Source organism: Lontra canadensis, unplaced genomic scaffold (assembly GCF_010015895.1).
Source record: "Lontra canadensis isolate GAN:19392208 unplaced genomic scaffold, GSC_riverotter_1.0 scaffold12, whole genome shotgun sequence".
Classification (NCBI taxonomy): domain Eukaryota; kingdom Metazoa; phylum Chordata; class Mammalia; order Carnivora; family Mustelidae; genus Lontra; species Lontra canadensis.
Genome location: NW_022631006.1, coordinates 17705353 through 17721085, shown reverse-complemented (window position 1 = coordinate 17721085; position 15733 = coordinate 17705353). Strand labels below are relative to the sequence as shown.

Below are 15733 nucleotides of genomic sequence, written 5' to 3'. Positions count from 1 at the left end.
GCCATTAATTAACTCTGAGCACATATTTGCTTATATCCTCTTATTTGGATAAATATATGGTAATCTCTTTCACTACTTTTTTTATTAGCTATTTTTATTAACATATAATGTATTATTTGCTTTAGGAGTACAGGTCTGTAAATCGTCAGGCTTACACACTTCACAGCATTCACCATATCACATACCTTCCCCAAAGTCCATAACCCAGCCACCCCCTCCATACCCACACTCCCTCCAGTAACCCTCAGTTTGTTTTGTGAGATTAAGAGTCTCTTATGGTTTGTCTCCATCCCGATCCCATCTTGTTTCATTTTTTCCTTCCCTACCCCCCAAAACTCCCACTCTGCCTCTCAAATTCCTCATTATCAGGGAGATCATATGATAATTGTCTTTCTCTGATTGACTTATTTTGGTCAGCACAATACCCTCTAGTTCCATCCACGTCGTTTCAAAAGGCAAGATTTCATTTCTATTGATGGTTGCATAATATTCCATTGTGTATATATACCACATCTTCTTTATCCATTCATCTGTTGATGGACATCTAGGTTCTTTCCATAGTTTGACTATTGTGGACATTGCTGCTATAAACATTCGGGTGCACATGCCCCTTCAAATCACTACATTTGTAGCTTTAGGGTAAATACCCAGTAGTGCGATTGCTGGGTTGTAGGGTAGCTCAATTTTCAACTTTTTGAGGAACCTCCATGCTGTTTTCTAGAGTGCCTGTATCAGCTTGCATTCCCAACAAAAATGTAGGAGGGTTCCCCTTTCTCCGCATCCTCTCCAACATCTGTTGTATCCTGACTTGTTAATTTTAGCCATTCTGACTGGTGTGAGGTGGTATCTCACTGTGGTTTTGATTTGTATTTCCCTGATGCCAAGTGATGTCGAGCACTTTTTCATGTGTCTCTTGGCCAGCTGGATGTCTTCTTTGCAGAAATGTCTGTTCATGTCTTCTGCCCATTTCTTGATTGGATTATTTGTTCTTTGGATGTTGAGTTTGATAAGTTCTTTATAGATTTTGGAGACTAGCCCTTTATCTGATCTGTCATTTGCAAATATCTTCCTATTCTGTCAGTTGTCTTTTGGTTTTATTGACTGTTTTCTTTGCTGTGCAAAAACTTTTGTTCTTAATGAAGTCCCAAGAGTTCATTTTTGCCCTTGCTTCCCTTGCCTTTGGCCATGTTTCTAGGAAGAAGTTTCTGCGGTTGAGGTTGAAGCGGTTGCTGCCTGTGCTCTCCTCAAGGATTTTGATGGATTCCTTTCATCCATTTTGAGTCTATTTTTGTGTGTGGTGTAAGGAAATGGTCCAGTTTCATTCTTCTGCATGTGGCTGCCCAATTTTCCCAACACCATCTGTTGAAGAGACTGTCTTTTTTCCACTGGACATTCTTTCCTGCTTTGTCGAAGATTATTTGACCATACAGTTGAGGGTCTATTTCTGGGCTCTCTATTCTGTTCCACTGTTCTATGTGTCTGTTTTTGTGCCAGTACCATACTATCTTGATGATTACAGTTGTAACAGAACTTGAAGTCTAGAATTGTGATGCCACCAACTTTGGCTTTCCTTTTCAACATTCATCTGGCTATTTGGGGTCTTTTCTGGTTCCATATAAATTTTAGGATTATTTGTTCCATTTCTTTGAAAAAAAAATGGATGTTATTTTGATAGGGATTGCATTAAATGTGTAGATTGCTTTAGATGGCATAGACATTTTCACAATATTTGTTCTTTCAATCCATGAGCATGGAACATTTTTCCATTTCTTTGTGTCTTCCTCAATTTCTTTCATGAGTACTTTATAGTTTTCGGAGTACAGATTCTTTGCCTCCTTGGTTAGGTTTATTCCTAGCTATCTTACAGTTTTGGGCAAAATGGGATTGACTCCTTAATTTCTTTTTCTTCTGTCTTGTTGGTGTGTAGAAATCCAACTGATTTCTGTGCATTGATTTTATATCCTGACACTTTACAGAATTCCTGTACAAGTTCTAGCAGTTTTGGAGTGGAGTCTTTTGGGTTTTCTACATAAAGTATCATAGCATCTGCAAAGAGTGAGAGTTTGACTTCTTCTTTGCCAATTTGAATGCCTTTAATTTCTCTTTGTTGTCTGATTGCTGAGGCTAGGACTTGTAGTACTATGTTGAATAGCAGTGGTAGTGGACATCCGGGCCATGTTCCTGATCTCAGCAGAAAAGCTCTCAGTTTTTCCCCGCTGAGAATGATATTCGCTGTCGGTTTTTCAAAGATGGGTTTGATGATATTGAGGTATGTGCCCTCTATCCCTACACTTTGAAGAGTTTTGATCAAGAAAGGATGCTGTACACTTTGTCAAATGCTTTTTCAGCATCTATTCAGAGTATCATATGGTTCTTGTTCTTTCTTTTATTAATGTATTGTATCACATCGATTGATTTGTGGGTGTTGAACCAAACTTGCAGCCCAGGAATAAATCCCACATGGTCATGGTGAATAATCCTTTTAATGTACTGTTGGATCCTATTGGCTAGTATTTTGGTGAGAATTTTCGCATCTGTGTTCATCAAGGATATTGGTCTGTAATTTTCTTTTTTGATGGGGTCTTTGTCTGGTTTTGGGATCAAGGCAATGCTGGCCTCATAAAATGAGTTTGGAAGTTTTCCTTCCATTTCTATTTTTTGGAACAGTTTCAGAAGAATAGGTATTAATTCTTCTTTAAATGTTTGGTAGAATTCCCCTGGGAAACCGTCAGGCCCTGGCCTCTTTTTTGTTGGGAGATTTTTTTTTTTTAAATAATTATTTATTTTATTTTTTATAAACATAAAATATATTTTTATCCCCAGGGGTACAGGTCTGTGAATCGCCAGGTTTACACACTTCACAGCACTCACCATAGCACATACCCTCCCCAATGTCCATAACCCCACCCCCCCTCTCCCAACCCCCCTCCCCCCTGCAACCCTCAGTTTGTTTTGTGAGATTAAGAGTCACTTATGGTTTGTCTCCCTCCCAATCCCATCTTGTTTCATTTACTCTTCTCCTACCCCCTTAACCCCCCATGTTGCATCTCCTCTCCCTCATATCAGGGAGATCATACGGCAGTTGTCTTTCTCCGATTGACTTATTTCGCTAAGCATGATACCCTCTAGTTCCATCCACGTCGTCGCAAATGGCAAGATTTCATTTCTTTTGATGGCTGCATAGTATTCTATTGTGTATATATACCACTTCTTCTTTATCCATTCATCTGTTGATGGACATCTAGGTTCTCTCCATAGTTTGGCTATTGTAGACATTGCTGCTATAAACATTCGGGTGCACGTGCCCCTTCAAATCACTACATTTGTAGCTTTAGGGTAAATACCCAGCAGTGCGATTGCTGGGTCATAGGGTAGTTCTATTTTCAACATTTTGAGGAACCTCCATGCTGTTTTCCAGAGTGGTTGCACCAGCTTGCATTCCCACCAACAGTGTAGGAGGGTTCCCCTTTCTCCACATCCTCTCCAACACCTGTTGTTTCCTGACTTGTTAATTTTAGCCATTCTGACTGGTGTGAGGTGGTATCTCATTGTGGTTTTGATTTGTATTTCCCTGATGCCGGGTGATATGGAGCATTTTTTCATGTGTCTGTTGGCCATCTGGATGTCTTCTTTGCAGAAATGTCTGTTCATGTCTTCTGCCCATTTCTTGATTGGATTATTTGTTCTTTGGGTGTTGAGTTTGCTAAGTTCTTTATAGATTTTGGACACTAGCCCTTTATGTGATATGTCGTTTACAAATATCTTCTCTGTTGGGAGATTTTTGATGACTGCTTCAATCTCCTTAATGGTTATGGGTCTGTTCAGGTTTTCTATTTCTTCCTGGTTCAGTTTTGGTAGTTTATATGTCTCTAGGAATGCATCCATTTCTTCCAGATTGTCAAATTTGCTGGTGTAAAGTTGCTCATAATTTTTTCATTACTTTCTAACCAGTATGTTGCTAATATGCAATATCTAGAGGGCTGGAACTTGTTAATTGTTTAAGTTTTGCATTAATTTCTAGTTTTATTACTATCATCACCCAAGGATACCTTTACCTTCATATCTTTTTTTAATCTTTAAAATATACAGTCTTCATCCTTAGGGTCCTCGTTAGCATATTCAACTTCAGGACTACAGATGCATTATGGATAATGTTACTACTGTTACTGCAAAGGCAGAATTTCCTAAAACTATCTACAACACACATTGTTTAAAGAGCAATGGAAGCTTGTTTTTAAAAATAAGCATAGGAGGTATTTATAATATTTTAAATTGGAATGCTTTTAAAAGTACCCTTATTTTGTCTCCTTTTCTTAGTATATCTATGTAACCTCCCACAAAGTGTGACCCTCAGCAGGATAACTGATTTCTCCAAAAGCACACCACAGTGAGACCCAGAACACCAGACTTACTGATTCCCATTTTCTACTGTGCTATCCATGACCACAACTATGGGCATTGTCTTCTTTCTCTTTAAGAAAAAAAAATGAACACAAACCACCTTTTTCAAGTGAAGAATATTTTTTTCAATTTGTAATAACCACAGTCATTTTTAGCAGGTATCATAAAAAAGATGTGATATATTTGAACTGATACATAAATGTGCATCTAAGAGTCTGTGCATTATGTAATATATTCTGCAACATATATGTTAATATAAAAGAAAATTTATAAGTTCAAAGAAACAAAAAGTACAATTAGTACCTACATTTTAACATTAAAAAAAAAGAGCCTGTGCATACAAGATAACAGAAGTTGATCTCAATTTTTGCCATTCCCATTTTTGTATCTTTTTGTGCATAAAGCCTCTCACCAAACTACTATGCACTTGAACTGCTTATGAACATAAATTTATATTCATTAGGTACCTTAAGAGCTTTCACTGTACCTTTCCTAGTTTAAAAATATGTAATTTCTCCTATTATAAAATGTATTTTGGAAAAATTTTATTTAAAATGAATATGTCATTTTCCCTCCACAAAACTGAGTTGCTAATTTCTAGTTTTGCTTGGTTTTACCTCTCTTCCTCCATAATGGAGTCTTCTTTCCCAGACATTTCCGAGGTGCTGTCATACATGAGTTTATGAGTTTCAATGAAGTTTTTCTGTAAGGCAGACATCTGAGCCATAATCTTCTGGCGGTGCAGTCTAGCAGCTTCAGCTTTTCTTTTCCGTTCTGCTTTTTCTTTATCATGAGTAATCTGGTATTAAGAAATCACAAAAAATTAGGTAAGATCCCTTGTTGAAATTTACATATATTGTTCAGTCAGGAAAAATTCCCTAGAGTTAAAATCTGATGAAATTTGATTACCACTTAAGACTAGATGTAATCTGATGTCTCAAAATGAGCACGCAGGCTCCATATATCACACAACTAATTACTCTTCTGGTTATTTCAATAATTCAATGTAAAAGGCACAAGTACCTTGAATATCTAATAAATTGTCTTTCATACTCAATGCAGGTAGAGTAAGAAATAAAGTTAGAAGAAAAAATTTTTAAATCATAACTCAATCATTCAATCAATGACATTTAATCAATTTTACCCAACTTGATGATATCTAACAGTTACTACTAGAAACCTAACACTTACTGCTAGATGCAGTGCTAAAACTGAGAACTTAAACATATTACTGAGATGTATGGTGTCTTTTTATTATTTCTATCTAACTTAAGTCCAGTGTTTTTCTTTTAGGAGGGATAGTTAAAAATCACAAGTAATAAAAAAAAATCACAAGTAGTAGTATTTTCATAATTTTAAGATTAGAATCATCAAAACTTGATTTGTTATATTATAGTACTTTGTAATGTAAATATTACCGGACTTCATTAAATCTAAGATCTACCATTATCCTATGTTGTGCTAAGAAAAGAATGCTGCTGATTAAATTATAAGTCATTCGGGACTGGAAGAGATTACGCTGAGTGAAATAAGTCAAGCAGAGAGAGTCAATTATCATATGGTTTCACTTATTTGTGGAGCATAACAAATAACATGGGGGACACATGGGGAGATGGAGAGGAGAAGGGAGTTGAGGGAAATTGGAAGGGGAGGTGAACCATGAGAGACTATGGACTCTGAAAAACAACCTGAGGGTTTGAAGGGGCAGGGGGTGGGAGGTTGGGGGAGCCAGGTGGTAGGTATTAAGGAGGGCACGTATTGCATGGAGCACTGGGTGTGGTGCAAAAACAATGAATACTGTTACGCTGGAAAGAAATTTAAAAAAAAAATTATAAGTCATTAATTATAGGCTATACCCCAATTTCAGATATTAAAATATTTTAAAAATTAATAAAATATGGTATTTCCAACAGAGCTCCATTGTACATCAATTTCCTCTGCTTTTATAAAATACATATTTTATATTGGACAACTGTATGTCAAATACCATTAATCTCTGTAATATAGAAACACAAGCAAAAGAAGATGGACATCTCATAAACTACAGGTTCCTTCTAACAAAAAAGCAGCAGCTCTCTTACACCACTGAAGTTCAAAGACAGAGAAGAAGATCACCATTATTATAATGTTATTACCTCATCATTCTTAATAGATTCTGATCCTGATGTAGTTGCCACAATTAAACAAGACTTTTCTCTTAATCGCTTCACTGTGTCAAACATCTATGACAAACAGATGAAAGGTCAAAAGATTTGGTTAGACTGACCAGAAACCAGAAAAACTCACTAATTTGATTTAGTCATATGTCACAAATGTCTTAGACTTAAATTTGACATACACACACACAAATAGTTACACATGTAAACAGTTATATAAATATTTCAAGCATATAAAAAGTGACTCCTGACTATGCCAAACCTCCCCCAGTTGATGAGCAATATAGCCAAGGAGGAGGCTGCATACCTGCTGATTTCATCTGCAGGTATGAGCATATTTATACTTTGTCAGGAGAAAAAAATTCTCTTTAATTTAAAATAACATTTTTAGAACAAAGATACATAAAGACAAAAATACAAAATGGAAAGTGAAATCCTCTTTTCCTAATGCCAGTTGCTCTCCCCAAAATTAAGATTATTATGGGGCACCTGGGTGGCTCAGTCAGTTAAGCATCCAACTCTTGATTTGGGCTCAGTTCATGATCTCAGGGTCATGAGAGCGAGCCCCGTGTGGGGCTCCACTCTGGGTGTGGAGCCTGCTTAAGATTCTCTCTCTCCCTCTCCTTTTGCCAGAAAAAACATTATCAGAATATATATTTCTTTATATTATATATTCTCATCAAAAGCAACCCTATCATATATACCATTTCCTATCTCTTTTTCACTTAAACAATTATCTGTAGAGATACTTCCATAATAGCTTATATAGATCAGTCTCATTCTTTTTAACAAAAATCAAAGTTTCAGCAATAGGATGGTACCTCCCCAAAATTTGTTTATATTTTGGAGTCTCATTCTCAAGCATAAAAACCTCCCACAAGGATCTTACAACACAACTTTATATTAAACATTTGGGGGAAATATGCAATGATTATAAGAACTGATATTTGTACTTTTTGTATATCTTGATAATGAACTTTGGTATTCTTTTTTTAAAGATTTTATTTATTTATTTGAGAGAGAGAGAATGAGAGAGTAAGCATGAGAGGGGGAGGTCAGAGGGAGAATCAGACCCCCCACTGAGCAGGGAGCCCAATATGGGACTCAGTCCCGGGACTCCAGAATCATGACCCGAGCCGAAGGCAGTTGCTCAACCAAGCCACCCAGGCACCCCAAACTTTGGTGTTCTAAAAGAAAATAAATATTTGGAAATGGATCTCCAATAGATAACATTGTATTTACAGAATATAAATGTTGAACTAAATGCAGTTCAATTTTTTTTCCTTCTTTTTTTCTTTTAGATAGGCTCCATGCCCACTGTGGAGGCCAAGGTGGGGCTTGAACTCACAACCCTGAGATCAAGACCTGAGCTGAAATCAAGAGTTGAACTGACTGAGATACCCAGATGCTCCGATTTCTTTTCTTTTCTAGATTTCATTTATTTGAGAGAGAGAGTGAGAGAGCACACACAAGCTGGGGGCAGGAGAAGAGGGAGAGGGAGAAGGAAATTCCATGCTGAGCAGGGATCCCGACTTGGGGCTCGATTCCAGGACCCCAGGATCAGGACCTGAGCCAAAGGCAGACACTTAACCAACTAAGCTACCCAGGTGCCCCCCTGGCACCTTTATTTTTTTAAAAAAGATTTTATTTATTCATTTGACAGAGAGAGAGTGAGAGAGAGCACAAGCAAGGGGAGCAGCAGGCAGAGGGAGAGGGAGAAGCAGGCTCCCCACCAAGCAAGGAGCCCAATGCGGGGCTCGATCCCAGCACCCTGGGATCATGACCTGAGCTGAAGGCAGACACTGAACCCACTGGGCCCCCAGATGCCCCCCTAATTTATTTTCTTAATAAGAGTTGAATACTTATGTTTTGATTTTATATTTTTAAAATGATTATATTGGCAAATTTAACACAAATACTAAATACTTGTGAATTCTACTCCAAGAGAAACCTTAAGATCATTATCTTATATCAAGCATGTTTAAGGAGTATCTCTAGTTACAAAAAAAGCTGACTTCTTGAAGTACAAATCAGTACAAAAACCTCCAATTGATATGAATATGGAAAATAATCACTCCATATTCTAGTTATCAAAACAGTTATCTTGCTTACCACATCAGAATCTTTTTTTTAATACAATCAGGGGAAGCTCCATAATCTTGGTTTCACATTTCCATGTGGAGGGTTTCCCATTAAGGTAATATTCCTTGGCTTCTCTCCCTACCCCTTATTCACTCCTTCCCAAAGGCAGCAGCTTCCACTCAACAGTTCAAGCTCCAAATTCGAGTCATTTTTTGCTCCTTCATTTCCCTCACCCTTTCCACCATTATCTATCAGCAAATTCTATACATTCTGCCACCAGATTATCCCTGAATCAGTTCAGCTTCTCACCATCTGCATCTGAGTCTTGGTCATGCTCATTTCTCAACAGGATTTCTGCAACAGTTTTCTTTTTTTCCTTTCTTTCAAGATTTTATTTTATTTTAAGATTTTATTTATTTATTTATTTGTCAGATAGAGAGAGAGAGTGACCACAAGCAGGCAAAGGCAGAGAGAGAAGCAGGCTCCCTGCCAAGGAAGGAGCCCGATATGGGCCTTGATCCCAGGACCCTGGGATCATGACCTGAGCCGAAGGCAGCGGCTCAACTGACTGAACCACCCAGGCATCCCTCAAGATTTTATTACTTTTTTTTTTTTTTTTTTTTTTTTTGAGAGAGAGAGATAGTGAGAGAGAGCACAAGCAGGGGGTAGGGGTAAAGGGAGAGGGAAAAGCAGACTCCTTGCAGAGCAGGAAGCCTGACATGGGGCTTGGTCCCAAGACCCTGAGATCACAACCTGAGCTGAAGGCAGATGCTTAACCAACTGAGCCACTCAGGTATCCCTCTGCAGCAGTATTGTAATAGTTTCCTTGCTTTTACTCTTGTCCCCTATAATCCACTTACACCACAGGAGCCACAGTGATTTTACAGAAGTAGAGACCAGATTATATCACTTAAAATCCTTCACTAGTTTCCCACTGTCCTCAAAAATAACATCTACCACTTTACCCTCACCTGTCAGGTTCTATATGATCTTACTCTTGGCTGCTCCTGTGACCTTGCTGCCTACCTTCCTCTACCTCCCTCATTGTGCTTCAGTCATACTGGCCTTCTTTCTGGCCACCTTAGAGCTTCTGCAGTGCTGTTTCCTTTTTGTGGAATACTGCTCCCGATTTTTTAAAGTCTGGCTCCATGTCATTCAGTTTCAATGTTATCCCCCTAAACGAGGATTTTTTTTTTTTTAAGATTTATTTATTTGAAAGAGAGAGAGAGAACATGCACTAGCCAGAGGAGTGGAGGGAGAGGGACAGAGAATCTCAAGCAGGACTCCACCTTGAGTGTAGACTCCGACAAGGGGCTTGATCTTACAACCCTGAGATCATGACCGGAGCTGAAACCAAGAGATGGATGCTTAGCCAACTTAATTTGGGCCACCCAAGTGCCTCAAAAGGGGCCTTTCAGATTACCCATCTGAAGTTACCCTCTATCCTCTACTGAATTATCCTTTTCTTGTGCACTGCCTGTACCTCAACTAGTGTATGCTCCATGACAGCAAGCACCTTATCTGTGCTGTTCAGAGTCCAGAAATGACCCTGGCACATAATAGGCATGCAACAGAGGCTGACTGAATAATGACACAAATGAATAAATCTTAGTTTATAAAAAAAAAAAAACCTTCCACTAAAACATGAAAAAATGTGAGTGACCAATGAAATCAGTGGTAAATGACTTTACAATTGGAGAAGAGTGGTTTAACATTACAGACAGAGGATTCTTCAATCTTTAAACCAAGATATGATACAGTTTATTTATCGAGTTCACCTGGAGTATCCATGTTATCATGTCCTTCTGGCCTTCTAACTGGGGAATTCCTTTGAGTTTTTCCAAAAGCATTTGTATATTCTGAGCATTCATGGCTGAACTTCCCAATCCTTTTTTAAAACACAAAAGTTAAAATCATAAACAAAAATCGTCAAAATTATAATCTTTAGTGTTATGTTATTCACATTGATAACCAAAGTTCATAATCACTTCCTTAACTACATTAATTTTTCAACAGAAGAATATGCAATGACATAAAGTACTCAGTACTGAATTAAACAACTTGAAAAACTTGAATTATTTTAGAACTTGTAATACATTTTCCACTGGGACTGCTAGTCAAAGCTACCTTTAATGATCTGACTCTCCCTTTTCCTCCACTTGGCTCACTATCTAGTAAAAGTAGTTAATGAGAAACAAGGCTTCCAAAAATATGAAAGTGGGGGCTTTTTATGGTCATAAACTGAAGAGGTTTATGCTGTCTTCAAGGACCTAAAAATACAGTCTAGAAACAAAATATGAGATACCTTTTTCCTATTGGTCTCGTAATCAATGTCCCTGGAATGTGCTTTGATGAAACTATCTTAATTTAATAAATAAATCAAAATACATCTTCAAAACAATCTAATTTAAACCTACCTTTTCTGACAGGAAGAAAACAGTGCAAGACAAACACACTGTCATTCACTCAGATGTCTACAATCATTTTACATTCAGGAACATAAGTATCTTCTACAGATGGGTAGTGTGAATGTTATGGTTGGTAAGTAGTAAATATTTGTAATACTGAGACAAAGAATGAAAGTAAGAAATCATCGATGTATGCATCCCTACTCAAAAAAAGGAGGAGGTTTAAGGAGTAAAAAAGATTGTAGTAGGGGATTAAAAATCTATTTTTACTGTTGAAAAGAGTTAAGAAGTAAAGATGCTAGGGAAAGTCTTAATTTCAGGATTGTCTATTTTTTTTTTTTTTAATTTGTCAGAGACAGAGGGAGAGAGAGTAAGCGAGCACAGGCAGACAGAGAGGCAGGCAGAAGCAGAGGGAGAAGCAGGCTCCCTGCCGAGCAAGGAGCCTGATGTGGGACTCGATCCCAGGACGCTGGGATCATGACCTGAGCCGAAGGCAGCCGCTTAACCAACTGAGCCACCCAGGCGTCCCAGGATTGTCTATTTTTTAAGGAGTGGTAGATCAACACTCCGTAAGAGCTAAACTTTCACTTACAAATTGGTAATTAGCTGAAGCTATGCTGAAAATTAATATTAAAACATACTTGAAGCCTTATGGTAAAAGTCAAATGTCACTTCTTCTTCAGGAGCTTTTTGAAGCTGTTGCTTTTCTTCTAGTAACCCCAATGCCAGAATATGAAATGCCTGAAAGAGGAATATGAAAAGATCTATAAAACTGTGCTTCCTCAGGTAAATATACTTTAAATGAAGGTAAAAAAAATAAGCAATCTGACAGATAAAAAAGGGGCAAAGGTTATGAACAAGCAGTTCACAGAAAGTGAAAAGATACACATATGAAAATGTCCAACCTCATTTAAAGAAATGTGAACTGAAACAAGACCATCCTGTTTTTCACCTATTAGAGTGGCAAAAATTTTAGAGTTTAGTAAAATACAGAGCTGGCTGAGGTGCTGGGAACAGGCACTTTTCACCACACTGGTGATGGCAAAGTAACTGGTATAATATTTTGAAGGCCAGCGACGATCTTTATCCAACATGTAAAGATACAGACCTAGTATTAGAAATCAATATGACAGATACACTCAAGTATGCAAAGATATTTGTACAAGGATATTCATTTTAGTGCTGTACAGAGACCTGGAAACAACCTAAATGTCTAGTAACAGGAGACAGGTTAAACGCACTATACATATCCATGCAACAGAACAATCATCTATCAAGAATGAAACAGGGCAGTACATGCTAATGTGTAATGATTTCCAGAAGATACAAACCTTTAACAGTGGTTACCTCCTAGGTAGGACACTAGGGGTAGGGTTAGAAATTTTAACCTTTGATTTCAAATATCTCTCCATGGCCTGAAATTTTTAGTCATGTATTTACCGCTGTTATAACAAAAACTGAGATACGCATATGGTATGACCAGCATTTAGAACCTCCAGCCAATAACAGCCAAGGAAGAAAGAAAACTAATTAAATTAAATTAATTAAATTTAAATTAAGTTAAATAAATACCTAGTTATAGCTACCAAAGGTGACATTATTATCTAATTTATCTATAACAACACCAAGAAAAAATACCCACTTCCACTTAATGAGCTACTTCCTATAAAAATTTAATGAAATAATTATACCCACGTACCAGTGGAGAAATTATTCTTTGCTCCTCAATAGGAAGTGGGGTAACCCAAGATTCAAGTCTGTCTTCTAATCATTATTTGCTCATAATACAAGTAAAATAAGAAATATAGAAAATTATGATCCAATAAGGATATACCAACTTATTATTAGCAGGGCAGGGTTTTAATTCATTTTTTTCCAATATAAATGGTTCTCAAGAGTTAAGGATATTAAAAACATGAGAATGTATGACTAAGAAAGTCTGCACCAAATCTAAACTATTTTTAATGACCCCTAGGTCTCAGGTGCTCTAGTGTGGTTCTGACTGAAGTTACAAAGTTGGAACCACAGATCTTCTCCTTCCTGGTTCCTCACAAACCCCATCATGTAGAGATAATTTTGGAAGCAGAAAAAATATTTCAAGTATACATACCATCTGAAGCATTCCTTCAGTCCACAAGTTAGAATCTGTGTCAATTGCCCACTCAAATATGGTCCTGAGAATGTACATCATGATATCACAGTTGAGAAGGTTAACCACTTTGCTGAAAGCAGGGCAGAATTCAGGAGGTGGTGGAGGTGGTAACGCTATAGTGATGGGAGATGGACAGCAGGAGACAAACAAGTTATTTTGATTTGTGTTATCCTACATGCTAAATTGCATATGTCAAAATCACATATTATATGCAAAACAACACATGATTTTTGTTACCTTTAAAGCACTGAACACAACGATGTGAAGTGAAATAGAAGTTACTATATCAGTCACCCAAAATAAACTCTATTTGCTATAAATTAAAAAATTCTATTGCCATTGTATAAGTCATATCTTAATATGAGGACAAGAATTAACAGATTCTTTGTACTTCCACTAGTTGCCCACCCTTAAAAAACAACGAAAACAAAAATGAAAAACACCATATACTTTGCTGATATAAAAGCCACAGAAAATAGTCAAAAGTAGTCTGTTCTGGCACACCTAGGAGGTTCAGCATCTGACTCTTGATTTTGGCTCAGGTTATGATCTCAGGCCTGTGAGACTGAGCCCTGCATTGGGTTCTGCACTCAGAGTGGAGTTGGCTTGTCTCTCTCCCTCCCCCTCGACCCCACCCGCTGCTTGCTCTCTCTCAAAATAAAAAAAATAAAATAAAATCTTAAAAAATGAGTCAACCCAGAATCTCACTTTTTACCTTCATCTTTGTTTTCTTGTTTTCTCCTTTTTTTCTGCATATGTTCTGCCTACATATCAAAAAACAAACAAACAAAAAAACAGCAACTTTAAATACATTGTTTGGCAAACATGAAACAAATGGGATACTTTGAAGCAAGCAGGAAAGATCCAGGAGCCCACCAAAACACATACTAAGTATGTATTCAAAATGTTACCTTGTGCAAGAAATAAAATAAAATAAAAGCCAAGCAAACCAGATGAGTAACATCCCTCCTCAAGACTCTATTCCCCATTCTTTCAGTCTACAATACTCTTTTAGTGCCTATTGTTTATTCAGGGCATCATACTATGGGCTAGAAATTATTCATTCATATTTATAAGGACAAGTTCAAATATCACCCTAAATGATCAAACTTAACATTATCCTTAATGGGACAAATAGACATTATGTGCCTACTAATGTGAAATAATTTATTACCTATGTAATATTCTTGCCCCAAAAAGTTTAACTTAAATCTAACCATGAGAATACAATCAGGCATATCCAGAATGTAGGGTATTTTAAAAGATCAGTAGCCTATACTCTACAGATAAATGGCAGTATTATGAAAGACAAAAAAGGCAAAAAGATTACCCTAAATTAAAAGGGACTACAGAAACATGACACCAAATCAACTGCAGGATTCTTGACTGAATCCTCCTCCCCATGACACAGTGATAAAGGATTATTTCTAGTAAATCAGAAAAATTTAAATGTTCCCTGTATACTAGACAACATTACTGATTCAATTTCAGTTTCTTGGGTGAGATAATGGCCTCTATTGGTGAGAATCAGTATGAAACTACAGAAAAACCAAGAAACTTTCTGTGGAGTTAGGAACCATAAAGGATTTAAGGCTTATTTACTGAAGAGGATATCTTTTCCTACCTTGCTATGCTGCGTTTTGGAATAATGGTAAAAGTACATGTTGAAGTCTTTCAATGATTCATCTTTCAGTTCATAAACTCCATGGCCTGACACACCTGGTTTCCTAAACAGAAATATAGAGATGTACTGCAGTGTTCTTGTAGTATAAAATACTGACATAATAAGAACCTAAAAATTAATCAAACTGTCAAAATCTAGAAGAAATATGATCATTTATCAATTAGCTGCTTAAACTGAAATAACTAATTTTATTCCAACAGTAAAACTAAAAACCTACACTGTAAGCTAAAAGTACTGATAACAGCCAAGTTGTGTTTCATAATTAAGAAACTTAAGTAAATCTGAGGAAGTTTATATTATACAGTCCCGATCTCATGCTCTACTTAATTTGCTAAGACTTTCTAAAATGGTAGTGAGATACCAAACTGTAGATGAAAATACAGTGTTGGGACACCTGGGTGGCTCAGTCATTAAGCTTCCAACTCTTGATTTTGGCTCAGGTCATGATCTCAGGGTTGTAAGATGGAGCCCTGTGTTCAGCTTGTGCTCAGCGGGGAGTCTGCTTGAGATTCTCTGTCTCCCTCTGCCCCTCCCCCTATGTGTGAACAAGTTCACACACTCTCTCTCTTCCCCTAATAAATAAATCTTTAAAAAAAAGAAAGAAAGAAAGAAAGAAAGAAAGAGAGAAAGAAAAAACAGGTTTGAATCTTTTATACAGTACTATAAGGAAAAGCATCAAAGCCAAAAGGAATACATCATATTTGTTCAGCACATTAAACAGCTTTTGGTTTCTACTGAATTTTTAAGTGAAATGTGTTATTATTAAACCATAAAAAAAGCTACATCCTATTTTAAGTTATTTAAAACTAGTAATTTATTTATGAATATAATACTATAAAAAGTAGAAATT

General features: G+C 36.9%; 1 protein-coding gene across 4 annotated transcripts in view; it reads right to left on the bottom strand.

The window, feature by feature from the left end:
- Positions 1 to 15733, bottom strand: part of UBR1 (ubiquitin protein ligase E3 component n-recognin 1) — a 147162-nt gene that overhangs the window by 48392 nt on the left and 83037 nt on the right. For all 4 annotated transcript variants that reach the window (XM_032856700.1, XM_032856702.1, XM_032856703.1 and 1 more), the window contains exons 23-29: positions 14824 to 14926; positions 13915 to 13963; positions 13158 to 13312; positions 11689 to 11788; positions 10418 to 10527; positions 6537 to 6623; positions 5019 to 5200 (exon numbers count right to left, since the gene is read on the bottom strand). In XM_032856700.1, the coding sequence (XP_032712591.1) occupies positions 5019 to 5200; positions 6537 to 6623; positions 10418 to 10527; positions 11689 to 11788; positions 13158 to 13312; positions 13915 to 13963; positions 14824 to 14926 (786 nt within the window). The remainder of the gene's footprint in view (positions 1 to 5018; positions 5201 to 6536; positions 6624 to 10417; positions 10528 to 11688; positions 11789 to 13157; positions 13313 to 13914; positions 13964 to 14823; positions 14927 to 15733) is intronic.